Source organism: Camelus ferus, chromosome 27 (genome assembly GCF_009834535.1).
Source record: "Camelus ferus isolate YT-003-E chromosome 27, BCGSAC_Cfer_1.0, whole genome shotgun sequence".
In the NCBI taxonomy this organism is placed as follows: domain Eukaryota; kingdom Metazoa; phylum Chordata; class Mammalia; order Artiodactyla; family Camelidae; genus Camelus; species Camelus ferus.
The window spans coordinates 22,154,078-22,170,869 of NC_045722.1; the positions used below are offsets into that span (position 1 = coordinate 22,154,078).

Consider the following 16,792-nt stretch of genomic DNA (forward strand, 5'->3'; position numbering starts at 1 on the left):
GGGCAGGAGCCTCCTGAACGTGGTGGGGGTGGCGGCCCTGGATCTTAAATAAAACCCCAAACCGTTTTAGTCGTCCCATCAGAAGCAGAAGCAACAGATAAATGTGCACTGACAGAGAGGCTGTGTGGGAGTAGACAAGGCGGCCTCCCTGGCATGTCATGAAAGATGTTTTAGGAGCTGAATTCCAATCCAGACCAGGAAGAAAAAGAGCTTCAGAACCCCAAGTCCTTCTACTCTGACTCACACACATGCAGCCACGTCCTCATCCCACAGGGCACCTGGGTGACGGGAAGGGAGAGCCTGCACTGCAGGACAGCGAAGACGGGACCTTCCTCTGAAATTCACCTAATGATAAGACTGCAGATCTGGTTTACCTCCTGGGTGTCTCAGTATCCCAGGAATTCATCTAGAAAAGTCAGGCTCCAAGTCTGTCGAGGCGACGGTAGAATGAGAAGAGAGCAATCCCACCTGGTCTGGGCCTCGGGAGCACAGGGTGGGGGCTGCCCCTAACGGGGCTGAAGGGCGCCGGGCAGAAGTTCAGGGGTAAGCAGTGAGGCCACAACTCCGAGGGCTGTCCTCCGAGGGACGGCACCTTGGAACCTGCAGAGCCTCCGGCCCTATCCAAGACCACGTGCCTGCCAAGGCCCCCAGCAGGCTCGCCGCGCACTGGGGCAGGAAGGGCACTGGCTGAGGGCCCCGCTGAGGAACTCCAAAGGCTGGGGCTCCCGAAGCCTGCGCCCACTGCCCCCGTTTCCACAGGCTCTGCCAGGTCTCTCCTCTCAGCTGTGCTCCTGCCTCCCCTGCTGGACCGTCAACCCCTCCAAGGCAGAGTCCCTTCACCTTCTTCCCAGGGCCTACTGAGAAGAGCATTTCTCACATTTAGAATCACTAGGGAGCTTTAAAAAACAACCCATATCAACGCCAGCAGGTGAGAAAAGACAGGTGCGAAGGCACTCTCCACCACCACCCCACTTTTCAGGTGAGCCCATGCCGGCCACGACAGGGTGCAGCGGAGGTGGGAGGGTGGCGGGGGCGCCCGGAGCCATGTGGCCGCCATGCCTCGCCGACTCCGTGCAGCCCGCGCCCCTCCACCTCCACCCGTCCTAACCCTGCTCCGTGCTGCCCTGCCGCTGGAGCCCCACTGGCTGACAGCAGGCTTTACAGTCACTCTCATCCCTTCATCTCTCCAGTCTGCAGTTTGCTGTTTGCGTGACATTCGGATGCAGAGGAAAAGAAGAACTTCCAAGGATGCTGCCTCCCGTAAAGCCCTAAAGCCTGGCTGCCTTTAATGGGGCCCTTGTTACTCTTCACACAGGAGAACACTCACTGGAGACCCCCAGGTCTCTCAGACCATCACCGGCAGCACACAGACAGCCGTGGGTTTTACTCAGAACTGAAAAATCCGAACCCTTCCTGGAGGATGCCTACCTAGGGATGCGCCCTCCTGCCGTTCCCTGAAATGCGCCCATTGCAGCCAATGACGTGCAAGCCAGCCGTGCCAGTGCCTTTATTTTTACTATTTGTAGAAAATGGGGATTTAGATTTCAAAGTTTATATTACAAAATTACCAGCAGCAGTTTGAACCAGTTCCATGATGCTTATGAACTCTACTTTGCTGACAGAAACAAGGCTATTATTCCAAAAGCAGGACAGGACCTGTCCCAAGTGGGCCCACTCTGCATCCCGTAGACTCTGAGAAGCCGCGCCACTCAGGACCCGTTGGTGACTGTGTCTTCTTCCATCTCCTCTTCGCCGTCATCAGTGGGGCCTAGGGAAAAAAAGCCAGGGGTCACACCGACCTGAGAGCATGTGCTTGCCCCGTGTGCGTGCGTCTACCCCATGGGGCTGCTACAGGCTAGGCCTGGGACTAGGTCTCTGGGAGCCCAGAGACCACCTGTCTTGGCAGGTATGGGAAATTAGTTCCTAAGGGAAAGGGTCACGAACTTAGAAAGTCAAACCTGTTGTGTGTCATTCTAACCCACTGTGGTCAAGCTAATTCGGTTTTTGTGAGGATGAAAAGCTTATACTTTGTTTTGTTCTTGCCACTGCTACGCGCAAAGAAACTAGAGGAACACTTAAAACAAAACAGAACGCCTGGATACCTACTACATGCCAGATACTGGGAATAGTTAGTGACTTTACTGTCTCTACGTTAGGAAAATACAGCAACGACAACCAAATGGCTGTCATACACTTTTTTTTGGTGGGGGGATTAGGTGTATTGATTGACTGATTGGTGGAGATGCTGGGGATTGAACCCAAGACCTCATGCATGTTAGGCAAGCCCTCTACCACTCAGCAATACCCTCCCCCCTCCAAATGGTTGTTATATTTGTCAACAATTTATTGCAGATATTTGAGTCAGTGTATTCTGAAAAAGGAAATGTTTTAACCCTGTCAATGTTTGGGAAAATTACTCAAGTTTGAGCCTACTGTTTCTACAGCTGGACCCAAACATCACATTTCAAGACACACAAACTACCAAGAAAGAACATCACTGGGAAGTGCCCCTCAGAAGCCCGGGCCTGCTGAGATCCAGAGAACCCTCTCCTCAGCGTGCTCCGTGTGTGCTCAGGTAAGGCCCAAACAGAACATTCTAGGGGAAGCACGTTAACTCAGAAATTCTGTCATCCTGCAGTCACAATAAGCAATTTGACGTTGTGTTCCCCCCACCCTGTCACCATTAAGCCTTGAAAGCCTTCCATGGACTTCTTTTGTTCTGAGGACCCCAGACCTGACCCACCATGTGGCCTGCAGTGCCCTGGCTCACGTCCTCACTGTGGCCCATCTGGCAACACTGCCTGCATCCCTGGCCCTCCGCTCACACTGTCCTCCTCAGATCAAGTGTGTGAGGCTCCTTAACCACAAGTTTCTTGCTGGTGTGGTTTCCTCCCCACTAGAACGCCCCTCTGCCTTTGTCAAACAGTTCTCAAATATTTTACTTTTAGGACCCAAAGAGCCTCTGTTCAAATAGATTACATTTATTGACACTGTATTAAAAATTAAGAGTATTTTAAGAAACAATAAATCTACTACATGTTAATACTTACAATTTTATAAAATGTAACAGAATTTTCTAAAGCAAACATCTTTAGTGAGCAGGCTGGCCTCACTGTCTATTTCTGCCCGTCTCTGTAGCGCCTGGCGGACAGCAGGCAGATGGACCCTCATTTGGACTCATCGTTCCCCGGCTACACGATGTCGTTCTGACCGAAGGCTGGAGGGAACATGAGCCTCGCACAGACAGGTGGTTAGGAAAGGGACGGGTATTTTCGTGGCCTCCGCAGACAGCTGTGGATGCCTCCTGTCACACCAGGCCCTAGATGGCAACGTGCAGTCCGAAAGCTCATCATCACTGAACGTCACACACGCTCCAGCATCGCCTTGGAAAACACTGGGTCGCTAAGTCACGCGGATTTTCAAATGCTGACCCATTTCGTTACACCGTGTCCAAAATATCACATTCATGAATACCAACACTTTCCACAGGAAAAGTCCAGAAGTCCTGGGAAACTATCAGGTTACAGTTGTAGATAAAAGTTTTCCAACCTCTAATTTTTGCCTAAAGTTCTGAGTATCATCATTGGTAACAGGCACCATGAGCCATTCTGATGTGACAAGCTCACTTCACTTCCTGCTGGAGAAGCCACCTGCCTCAAGGGTGGAGCAGGTGCATGGTGCGGGCAGACAGCCCCACCTGGGTGCAGAATGCTCTGTGCGCCGGACTCCATCCCCTGGATCTCCAGAGAGACGCCACGCATGGGGCGGTAGTTAATAGCACTACTAGTCCTCACTGCCTCAGGAAGGACATTCCTAAGCAAACCTGTACACAGTTCACTGACGGCGGAGTACAGGGCAGTGTGGAATGACACCTAGCAACACCCTTCGGTCCGCCCTGACCTGTGCTGAGGCGCCAATTTTACCCAGCCTTGCTTTTGAACCAGCAGGTACAAGTGTTAATACCATTAAAGAAAAAGAAAAGCAAATACGCCGTGGTGTTAATATAGGAAGTTTCCCTCCCAAACCCCCAGGGGCCCAAGGACCACAGCGAGAACCACAGGTCTAGTGAATGTCTCACTTGTTTTTTAGCTTCAGTTCACACATTATCTCCCCCAGGAAACCTGCCCCGAGCTGCTGGTCTAGTTAGAGGTCCCCAGTCACGTTCACACCAAAACCTGTAACGCGCATGACTGGGGTGGCCTCACTCTCTACCCCAGCGCCCAGCATGCCGCCTGACACGACTGTCAGGACAGCTGACACTTCCAAGGCCCTGGCCTGTGCTATGTGCTGTCTGCGCAGAGTCTGCTCGGCGCCCCTGTGACCTCGTGAGGTCGGCACTATTACCGTCTCAGCTTTAAAGATGAGACAGACAATTAAGTGGGGATTAAGAAAGTTACCCAAGGACTGAGCTTGGCCCAGGTGGAGTGGCTCTGCAGCCTGTGTCCCTGCCCATGAGGCGACCCGACACGTGCAGCGGCAGAAGGCCTTGATTCAGTCTCACTTGATGGCTGTGAAATAGCATTTGCTTCAACTTTTACATACAAAAACCCCATGGTGTAACATTGTCACATGATTTCTCTTCAAAGGGTGTTTAAAGGAACTTTGTGTACATTAGGTTAGATGGTCACGAGGCACAACCCTAGCAATCTCGGATCGGGACTGGCGCGGGGTCACTCGAGTGTGCTCTTACTTTGGAAGTACAAAGACAGAACATCATTTCCTGACCTGCTCTGCGCTCTCTGCCGGGGATCTGGCCGGACTGCAGCAAGCCCTTCAGCCGCTCCACTTCAGCCAGGGTTGACGCGTTCGCTATGGCGCTCTGGATGGCAGAAGACAGTGCAGACGACAGTTACTTTATCTACTTAGATCGGCCACTGAGAAAACACTTAGAGAAATTCACACCATCTTTCCAAGCTAGAATATTAAATAGTTCTTTGTTGGGGGAAGAATTTTACTGGCACACTGAAATCAACCCAAAAGCCAAATTATAAATTTCCCAAATTGGTAAAGAGATGCAGAACCTCTTATAAGAGAGCAAATAATCACTGTATGTGTCCTAAATTTTCACCTAACTGAAGTACCTACTTGGAATTATGCTACTGGATACTTTAGGAGACAATATTATAAAATGAGGATTTCTCATCAAGCAGGATCTTTCAGACAACAAATCTTTGGAAGTAAAAACTAAGGCAACATGCAATGGTCACTAACTGTTCAAAGAAAAGCATGCTGGGAAGATGAGAAAGACCAGCGCTGCCCTGACTTTGACCGACTTATGTAATTAATTCCAGTCAAAGTCTGGTCATACAAAAATACAGCTTGTTCCTCACAAAAATATAGCTGGATTCTCCCAACTGTGAGGAGAAGCTGCAATGTCTGACATATCACTTGGTACATTACATACTCTTGTTTCTTGAACCCGTAACAGCTCACTTCAGTCCAAGAACCCTAAAACATCCCTACCTTTTTTCTTTTAACTTTTTATTGAAGTCTAGTTGACTTACAATGTTAGTTTCAGTTGTGAATTACACAGCAGTGATTCAGTTATACATATATATTTACTTTCTTTTCAGATTCTTTTCCATTATATGTTATTATAAGAAACTGAACAGAGTTCCATATGCTCTACTGTAGGTCCTTGTTGTTTATCTATTTTATATACAGTAAACATATTACTACCTTGATTGCTTCCACATCCCCTGGAGACGGCCCACCTTTCTTCTTGTCAGTTGGCAAACCGGCACCTGGATTGAAACTTGGGAGGGGAGGGAAGAACACAACTGTCAAATCCAGACCAACAGAAACTGCTTCTCTTTTACTTTCAAAAGCTTTTGAAAGTAATTCAACCAGTGTAGTATCTTATCTTTGTTAACAAACTGATACGATAAACTCTCTCCTTCAGAAACACCACCCCGTTCATCTTCCCAGAAAGGAGGATGTGGGTAACATCGCAGTAAGGCTGGACACTGCAATATTTGCTCTGCTGGAAGAAATTTGATGTGACCTACGGACCACTGATGGTTGTAGCGGATCATCACGCAAATTTACTGCTATGTGATTGCAGGGCTTTTGTTTCTTTCTGCAGGAGGCAAAATGCCAGACAGACAGTGTTTCTGAAGGGGAAGTGGAGTGAAGTCAGATACCCGGATCTTACGTTTTGCTCCTCCTGGCAATATCCTTTGCAAGCTGTGCACCCCGTTTGCCCTTGAACATTTTCTCTGCCTCCTGACGCTCCTACAGCGACACCACACACAGAGTTAATGGACACAGGAATACCACGTGCATTGAGATGCATTCCTCAGAAAAACATGGAAGAAAACTCTCCTGAAACACTCTGGGCTGGTAAAAATACCAAGAAGCCCATTTCCAGTTCAAAGGAGACTCAGGGGTCTTGCCTTCTCTGGGAAAGCTCCCTGAGGAAAGTTCCCACTCCTAGTTTTCAAGGAGGGGCTCCCAAGGAACTAAGAAGGTTTTAAAAAAAAATCTCCCCATAAGGGGAAAATCATTCCAACAATTAAAGCTGCTGAGGATGGGTTATATTAAGCTCCCCAAAGGGAATGTATCTAAGCAGACACCCTGCTGGGGAGAGTGCTCACTGTGGCCCTGAGACCATGCTACCTCTGAAATCACCAACACCACGTAAGACAGCTTTAACTCCAAGTCCTAGCCTAAACTCTGCTATGAAAAAAAAACTGCCTTAACATGTCCCTCCCGCCACGCACATTTTTATCAGAAACCAAAGACAAAACTCATTGGGCAAGTTTACAAAAATCAGTAACAAAAGTATAAAGGAAAGCACACCAGTCTATAGTGACTTACAACAGAGCAATACTCACTTTCAGTTTCACCTTCTGGAAATCCAGCACTCTGACTTGTGGAACTTTATAAATTACATATAGTCTGTAATGCTTCTTGTTTGTTACAGGATTTCTTAAAATACTACAAGAAAAGGAACAATATAATGCCAATCTTGTTCATAGCACAGCATTCAAGAGGTCCGTTTTAATAAAATCTAATGAGTCCCTGAATTAAGGAAAAGTTCACTATTCTGCGCATTTCAGGGTCATGACAACTTAACACTAGGGAAATTTTAATCGAGCACTGGGCCCAAAGGAAGTATTTTCAATATTTGTTACTTAAAGGTACTTTTTACTAACTGATTGCTTTAAGATCAAGGCTGGTAATGGTGTTACTTTAAAGGACTTCACTGTCACCACAAATAACTTCCTTACCTTAGATAAGTCAGTGATTTGAGAGATGCCAAAGGGTCCAGGTCACCCTGTAAAGTAACAGCCACTGGTAAGAACACGGACACTGCATCCTATTCTGATACTTAGAGATGGTGGATGCCTTTGGAGCAAGGACTTGTCTTTTATTTTTATTTTTTTTACTGCTCCAGCACGTAGCACAATACTAGCACATCATGATGTATAGATGCTTCATAAATTTTTACTGAATAAACTAGTTAATGAATTTGAGTTTTCTTAAGCTTAAAATCTTGGCTGTAACAGTTTCTGTCTCAACAGAAGAGACCCAAAAAAGTTGATTTCCTGTAGCAAGCTCAAAAGGGCTACTGATTTTAAAGCAATGATTTAGATAAGTCAGCAATGTGAAAGCTGACATAAGTTTGGAACAAGTTAACTCATACAGGGAACCTCAGGCCAGGATCTTGCTGTGAGGTGGTGTTTCCTGCTAGTACCTTTGGTGCTGGGAGCAACACCGGCACGTCATATTTGAGGGAAGGCACCTTTATTCTAGGCTACTCTCAATCTCTTCAAATACATTTTTCAAGGACAAGGAGTTTAAAAAAAAAAAAAAAAGGAGGGAAGGAAGGTTAGTTTTTCAATCTTCCCCGACTGTTGCATAAAACATGGTCCAACAAGGATAGAGAAACCAAAAATCTCTGGTCAACAGCTACAACCCAACTAGAGGAAGAGGTATTGTGGCAAGAACCTAAAACAGGGGCACGCAAGGACAAACTACTGTGAAAGCTACGAGACTCGCATGGTGACAGCGTTTGTACAGGAAGATGTCGAGGGAAGGCAGAGGCATCCGACAAACCTCCAAACTTTAAAGTGACCAACAGGCACACAGCTTGAGAACCACAGCCAAAGAATAGGCACAGCCACCGATGGGCACCCTAAGTGTGTGACAAGTCCTGAAGGCCTTTGGGCCTTCACTCTTAACGCTAATCAGAAATTAAGCCGCCCCTACCCCTGTCCCCGAACAGAGCCCTACACAGAGGAGAAACTGCTAGGACCAGATCTAAATGGCACAGGACGGGCAAGAGGGGCATGAGAAAAGAAGTTCAGACAGAAGCAGGGAGGGGAGCAGGGCCCGCGGCTCAGACAGCTGCCACCTGTCAACACTTCACCACCCAAGGGAGCGCCTGAGCTTGAGACCCGCCTGCCATCACTCCAAGAAATCTAAAGAATGACCCAAAAGGAACAAAGGAGGACAAATATTGCACGACCTCACTTATGTGTGGAGTCCCACTTATCGTAATGAGGGTGGAATGGTGGTTACCAGAGGCTAGGGGACGGGGGACAGTGGGAGGTAAGATATTGACTAGGGAGGAGAAACTTTCAGTTATAAGATAAATAGGTTCTGGACTTAATGTACAACATAGTGACGATAGTTAAAAATAGCACACTGTATTCTTGATTTGATTAAAAAAGTTAAGTTCAAGTATTCTAACTGCACACATGAAAAGATAACTGTGAAGTGATGGATAGTTAATCTGTAGCAATCATTTCACAATGTATACATATATCAAAATTCACATTGCACTCCTTAAATATATGTTTTTTGTTTGTCAATCATACCTCAATAAAGCTGAAAAAAAACAAGAAAGGAATAATGGTAACTTCTGTCACACACACACACATATATACAGACTGTGTAAAACAATGATGTCTTGATGGGGGTGAAATGTTTAAGGATGCTGCACTGTTTAGGAGGGGTAAAAGTACTGGTTAACTTTAAACTTAGATAATATAGGTGTATTTTAACTCCTAGGATTCTAAAAATAGAAACAGAGTCTATTTAATAGTTAATTTCTAAACTATTAGAAGAGAAAATGGAATGATAAAAAGAGAGAGAGCAATAAAGGAGAGAAAAAGGAATGCAGATGGATGGGACAAATAAAAAATTCTAGAAAAGAGAGAAGACCAACTCAAAAATACCAGTAATTACACTAAATATAAACAAACTATTTCATTTAAAAGACAGATTTCAGACTGGATTAAAAAAAAGAATCCTATCATATGCTGTTTTCAAGAAACAAATTTAAAATATTTAAGTACAGAAAAACAAAAGTAAATTTTGGATGGAAAAAAATTATGCAAATACCAATTGAAAGACAGCTTGTTTTGGTACAGTGCAGCAGATAAAACGGACATCCAGGTAAAACAGCACTCAGAGAGAGGGTCACAACATATGATAAAAAGCTCACTTCACCAGTAAGATATATAAAATTTGTAGATATCACATAAGATAGCCTAAAGATATATAAAACTACAACTGACAGAACACCAGGGAAATAGTCAAATCCGCTGTCATGTAAGATTAGGACAAACTCAGCCTCTATCTTCACCATCACCTTTATGCAGAGTGACATGTGTCATGCCACAGCTTCCTAATCAATGCACACTCTGGGTTCTACACCTCATAGTTTAGAAAGGCATATCCCCTGATCAGTACTTTCTTACTTTTGGAGTCAAGTACTCCTGTGGGAATCTGAAGGAAGATACAAACCCAGTCCACCAGGAGAGGAATGTTCAGGGAAATAGGGACGACAGGATTAAGGAAGAATAACCTAAAATCGAGTTATATAATATGGACTTACACATCTAATATTTAAATGAAAAATTTAGGTTACAAAACAATTTACTCAAGCTATGTATAAGCTCAAATTTTGTTAAAAATTATACACACAACAGAAATTTAAAAGGCATAAAAAGAAAGAGATCAAAATAAGCAGATCCAAATAGAGAAAATGAAACTTGCCCCCTTATCTCATAGGAAAATCAACTTCAAGTGGATTGTTGCTTTCAACATGGAGTAAAACAACAGATTCTAGAGTGAAACTGTCCAACAGAATTTAATATATGCACAAAAGTAATTTTCTGGTAGCTACAGGAAAACAGAACAGGTGAAAGTAAATTTAACAATACATTGTTTAACCTATTTCCCCAAATATTATCATTTCACTATCAATATATGAAAAGTACTGATAATTTACATTCTTTTTTCTGGGTGCTAAGCCTCTGGAATCTGTTGTGTATTTTACAGTTCTAGTACATCTTTTTTTTAAACTTTTTTTTAATTGAAGTATAGTTGATTTACAATGCTGTGTTAATTTCTGGTTTACAGTGAATCATATATATTATATATATATATACACACACACATCTATTTTCCTTTTTATATTCTTTTTCAATTCTGGTCATTACAAAGTATTGACTATAGTTACCCATGTCATACAGCACGACCTTGTTGTTTATCTATTTTATACATAGTAGTGTGTATCTACAAATCCCGAATTCCCAAGTTCTAGTACATCTTAATTCAAATCAGCCACTTGTGGCTAGTGGCTACCATATGGGACACTGCAATTCTAGAAAACAGCACAGATGAGTTTCTTTATGACCCTGGGGTGGTGGAAGCTTAACAGACAACCAACCAAAAGAGCTAAAAACAACAAAAAAAAGATCGATAAAGTGGACTACACTGAATCAGGAACTTCTCTATTAAGATCTCAAACAACACAATCCAAAAATGGGCAGAAGATCTAAACAAACAATTCTCCAATGAAGACATATAAATGGCCAATATGCACATGAAAAAATGCTCAATATTGCTAATTATCAGAGAAATGCAAATCAAAACTACTGTAAGGTATCACCTCACACCAGTCAGAATGGCCATCATTCAAAAGTCCATGAACAGTAAATGCTGGAAAGGGTGTGGAGAAAAGGGAACCCTCCTACACCACTGGTGGGAATGTAAATGGGTACAGCCATTATGGGAAACAGTATGGAGATTCCTCAAAAAAACTAAAAATAGACTTACCATATGACCCAACAATCCCACTCCTGGGCATATATCCAGAAGGAATCTTAATTCAAAATGAGACATACACCCCAATGTGCATAGCAGCACTATTTACAATAAGCCAAAACATGGAAACAACCTAAATGTCCATAGATAGGTGACTGGATAAAGAAGCTGTGGTATATTTGTACAATGGAATAGTATTCAGCCATAAAAAAGAATAAAATACCATTTGCAGCAACATGGATGGACCTAAAGAATGTCATTCTAAGTGAAGTAAGCCAGAGAAAGAAAAATACCATATGATTATCACTTACATGTGGTATCTAAGAAAAAAAGACAAATGAACTTGTTTACAAAACAGAAACAGACTCACAGACGTAGAAAACAAACTTATGGTTACCAGGGTGGGAGGAGGGTGGAAAGGGATAAATTAGGAGCTCTAGATTTGCTAGATATACAACAAGTTTATACCATACAGAACAGGGAACTATATTCAGTATCCTATAGTAACCTATGGTGAAAAAAATATGAAAACAAATATATGTATGTTCCTATATGACTGAAGTATTGTGCTGTACACCAGAAATTGACACAACATTGTAAACTGACTATACTTCAACAAAAATATATTTAAAAAACAAACAAAAAAAACCCTAAGAGAGTCAAACGGTGAGCTAGAGCATGGAACACTGTTACAACACATAACCAAAAAGGCCCAGACACTGAATTAATGAAGAAAAAGACAAAGAAAAAGGATGCTGAGATAATTTTCTGGATTTTGCAACTTCTCTATAAGGGGCACGTGGTACCTTTAACCCCTCCCCACAAACCCGCTTTCCCCTGGATCCTCTTACCAGTTCCACCAGACTGTTGTTGGTGAGAATGAGTTCTGTCAGGCAGGGCAGCGCCTGATCAAGTCCTTCACCTATGCGGCTGCAATAAGAATAGAGACTCTGAGAAAAAGGGAAAATTAAGTAAGCTAACAGTTTTACCTGGTCCCTGACCAGAGGACTTCAGACTTCAAAGTGGGCAGAACTTTAGAGATCTTTCTTCCAACGCCCTCTCCGACAGAAGGAAATCAAGGCACAAAGAAGGAACTGCCTGGTGTCACAGAGGCGACAGAAGAGTGGGTGATTTTAGAACCCACGCCTCCTGACAGCTGCCCAGGGCTCTTTCCACTGCCACACCGTCTAATGAAACCCATGGAAAGGAGAACCTCCGGTGTAGAACAGACCACTTGGCTCATCTCGTGACTTCTGTGTGGGTAGCAGGGAAATCAAGTGAATCTGCATTCACAGCTCAGTGCAAGACACCCAACAATTAAACAGGATGGAATAGTTAATTCATGAGAAATCCAACTATTTAGAAAAAGCAACTCACCACCCACAACTTCTTGAAGACATCGTTTATAGACCTTAAATAACTTTTCTCTGATAAAATTTACACAGAGACAATGAAAGAGGGTCCAAAAAACAAATCTCCATTTCAATAAGTAGTAGCCTAAAAATCAGTTGTAGTGAAAGAAAAACAGCAGACGATATGAGGTAGAATGAGATGTTGGGTCAAAAATATAACTTAAATTTTACATTATCTTTTTAATATGACCTTTCTGAGAATGGTCACAGAGAATAATTATCACTTTAGAAATAAGCCAAAATGAGTGTAAAGAAGCATGTTATTAATTTAAACCAGAAATTTACCGTGAATATATAAATACCCAAGATTTCTGAACAGACACAGATAAGACTACAGCAATGCCAAATTAATCTCTGGATCTGTGTAGGAAACGTGCAGCTCAATTCTCATTTCAGAAGAAATTAAGTAGCTTTAACCAGCAGTATGCACTACAACTTCTTCAGGGAACTCTGCAACGTTTACTCTAGAGGAAAAAAAAATTACTTTCCACTAGTAGACACTTACCATATTCTATTGTTATTCACTAATAATGTTTTCAGTCTTCTCAACAAAGGAAAACCATCCAGTTTCCTGATTTCATTGTCAGAAAAATCAATCGCATCAAACTGGTCTAAGGTTGCACCTAGGTTTTCAATGACAGGAATTTTATACCCTGTGAAAAGGAGGGGAAAAAAATCATCCGAGGATTAATACAGTTAAAAGGTACCTTCAAACATTAGCAGCATTTTATGGTAATGGGAACAAAGCTTTCATTCATTTGGGAAGTGTCTACCTAGCACCTGTGCTGTGTGTGCCAAACACTGCAAGGTACTGGCGCCTAAGACCAGGAATGGGACAATCACATGTCCCAGCTGCCACTAAGCCAAGGGTCCAGCAGTGATGATGACAGGACAGGACAGTAAGGATAAGACTACTACTGACAGTAATATTGGTGGCTAACATTTCTGAGACTATTTACAAGATGCGTCACACCGCTCTAAGCGAAGCCCAGAGCTAGTTCAGCGGCAGAACAGGAACCTGCACCGTGAGCTGCTTATTGCCAGTGTCCAAGCCTGTCTCACGTATTGTGGACAACAGTTCTCCCCCTCTTTTGCATTCCTACAGGACAGATGCATGGAACTAACTTATCAGGACACCTTCGTGATATGACGACAGTTCCCCTTACTTCACCTCCCCTAGTGCCAACCCAGAGTTGAAAGTCAGTGGTTTATACACAAAGGTAAGTCACCCTGTGAACAATTCACTCAAATACTCACTGATTTGTCTAATAGGGCACAACTATCGTGCTAGGTGCTAGAGGAAGTTGACCCAGCCACGGTTCAAGTACACAATTCATAGCTGTAAGGGATACGCCAAAGTAAGTGCTGCACCGAAGTAAGTGTCCGCAGCACTGTATGCACTTGAGACCCGCCTGTGCCAAGACTGTAAAAGTGGCCCATTCCTCTTGAACGGAACCTTTCTCTGAGAAGCTGAATTCCAACAAGAGGCCAGCACCGCGCTTTGTCAGCAAGGAATCCAAGCAGAAAGCAGAGCCCGAAGCAGTGCTGCTCCTGCAACCCTGTTTCCCCCCCGGGAGCAAATCTCTGGCCAAGACCGTACTGTCTTGGCCCCAGAGAAGCCGCCTCCTCGGATGCTCACGAGCTGCACTGTCAGTGCGTCACCGAGCCTCACTGAGGTCGGATCAGGCAGGAACCTCAGTAGTCTGGGGGCCTTCCCCATCCCTTACGCACGGCACCCGGCGGTGCGGGCCGGGCTGAAACAGGTCGGTAAGAGAGAAACAGACAACTGAAGCTGGTAAGCAGGAAACACGGGGGAAACAACCGCTTCTGGCCCCGGACTTCCTCTCCTCCCTCCCAGGGAAAGACTGCAGCACGTGCCGACACCCTCTAACGTATTCACTGCTCGGCACGAGGGTCACGACCACTAACAGAGCATCTACTGCGACGGCTCAAACGGGACACACGGCCGTCAAGCCCAACCGCGGCCCGCGACTCCGGGCCCGAAGCAGTCGAGGCGGCCCGAGCAGGCAGGAGCCGTGGGAAGACAAGCCTCGGAAGAGCCGGAGGGGCGGTCTTCCGCCGACTACGGCGGTACTCGGGCAGGGCGGGCCTGGCGAGGCCCGGGTTGAGGCGGGACGCAGGCCCTCGGCGCACGCGGCTGGGCGCGGGACGACGGGAACGCCCCAGACCGGCCGCCCTCCGCACTCACCCCGGAGGTCCAGCTCGCGGTCCCGCACGGCGTTAGTGTACTGCGCCGCCTGCTCGATCAGCTCCGCCGTCAGCTTCACCATCCTGTAGCCTCCCGCTCCCGGAGCCGCGGCCGCAGCGCCTCCCGCCAGACACACGTCCCGGCGTGCCCCGCGCCTCACGCAGACACACGTCCCGGCATGCCCCGCGCTCCTCCAGACACACTTCCCAGCCTGCCCCGCGCCTCCTGCAGACACATGTCCCGGCGTTCCCCGCGCCCCGCCGCCAGGCAGCACCAGTAGCTGCGGGCGCATGCGCGCGCAGCTCGACGTCTAGGCAGAAGCAATCGAGGAGCTACGCCCCCGGGTTTGGCCCTGCCAAGATTCTGGCGCGCGTCGGGACCGTGTGGTTCTGGCCCCTTTCTTCGGGCGCATCTGCAGTCCAGAGGGCCCCTGATACTAGACATTTGTGTCCGCAAATTAAGCACAGTGTGAAAGCCCCCGAGTGGAATTCTCTCATGCATCAGTGCACGTTGAGATGAAGGGAAGCTGTGACTGCGCGTGTTTATTGTCCATTCCAATACCTTTTGCAAAGTACCCATTCGAGGCTTTCACCTCTTTTTTCCTATTGGTTTGTCTTTTTCTTATTAATTATGGGACTTCTTTATATATTCTGGGTATGAGCATACTCTGTGGCTTGGCTTTCACTTTTTTTTTTTTTTTTTTTTTTTTGGTTCAAATTGCTTAAGTACCAAAGACCTCACAGGGAAGCGAAATACTGTCCTCGTGCACATCATCAATGTTGCAGAACACAAATTTTTGTGCATTTTATTCTACTTAAGGAAACATCCTACTCCCCGGATCGCTTAATCATAATCTGGGCTGTAATTTGAATCAAAAGGATAAGAAACGTGGCTCGCTCTCTCCTTTTGCGGAAGAAACAAAGTTTCAAATGGTCCAATTCAAGCAGAGACATCAGAGGAAGAACCTCTTAGCTCAGGAGGCTTCCCCATGGAGTCTGGGTTGTGCTCTGGTTGGGGGGACAGTTTTACTATGGTCACGTAGGTCTGGGACAGACAGGAAAGGCTTTTCTGCTTACTGACCTTTCCACTCTTCATGGTGTTGTTTAATAATTGGAAATTTCTAATTTTTTTGTAGTTCAGTTTATGCATGTATGTGTGAACGTGTGTGTCTACTAGAAGAAATCTACCCTCATCTCCAAAACAGTTTTCTTTATCTCCGAGAGGCTCAATTGTTTTACTTTTCACATTTTGTTCTCTGATTACCCCGAAATAGATTCCTCTTAAACTTTTTGTTGACATGTGATATTCACATAGCAGAATGCAAACTGAACCACCCCCAAGCAGTGGGCATCCAGATCGGCACCAGGATGTGGCCATATCCCAGAGTCCTCTCTTGCCCCAGGAGTAAACACTAATTAACGTCTAACACTGATTGGTTTTGCCTAGTTTTGTATTTATGCAAAATGAAATTGTACCTTATGCATCTCTTGCTCATTAACCTGTTTGTATGTAGGTGTAGTTCACTTATTCTCATTGTTATAAACTATTTCAGCGTGTGACTGTTCCACAATTTGTTCTGCTGTCGATGAGCATTGGGGTCATTTACAATTTGGAGTTATTACAAACAGTGCACCTACTAACATTATAATACATACATATACATTACTAATACCAATATACTAATACATACTTGGAAATAGAATTGTTGGGCCAGAAGGCTCACTTACTTTCAGCTTAAGGAGAGATACTGCTAATTTTTCAAAGTGGTTGTACCAGTTTATTCTCCTTACTAACATTTGGTATTGTCTGTATGTTTAATTTTAGCCATTCTGGTGGGTTGGTAATGGGCCCATTGTGGTTTTTGTTCAATTTCCCTGATTACTAATACAGCTGAGAACTTTAAAAAATATATTTATTGTCTGTTTGGGTAGCTTTTGTGAAGTGTTTGTTTGGGTGTTTTGCCCATTTTTTCTATTGGGCTTTTTTTCCCCCACTAATTTGTAAAAGCTCTTTATATTTTTTTGAATATGAGTCTGTGAGATGAGAGTTCAGTGAATCTCTTCCCTCTCTCTGTGGTCTCCCTTTTCACTCTGTTTATGGTGCCTTTTGA

At 44.8% G+C, this 16,792-nt stretch overlaps 1 protein-coding gene across 1 annotated transcript; it reads right to left on the bottom strand.

The window, feature by feature from the left end:
• Positions 1-1,492: 1,492 nt before the first annotated feature.
• Positions 1,493-14,845, bottom strand: SNRPA1 (small nuclear ribonucleoprotein polypeptide A'). The gene is made up of 9 exons (XM_032468911.1): positions 14,683-14,845; positions 12,979-13,126; positions 11,913-11,991; positions 7,233-7,279; positions 6,837-6,939; positions 6,155-6,234; positions 5,680-5,755; positions 4,726-4,819; positions 1,493-1,768 (listed from the first exon to the last, which is right to left on the bottom strand). Exons 1-9 carry the CDS (start codon positions 14,762-14,764, stop codon positions 1,710-1,712), a joined length of 768 nt encoding a protein of 255 aa, XP_032324802.1. The 5' UTR covers positions 14,765-14,845; the 3' UTR covers positions 1,493-1,709.
• Between the last annotated feature and the right edge of the window lie 1,947 nt (positions 14,846-16,792).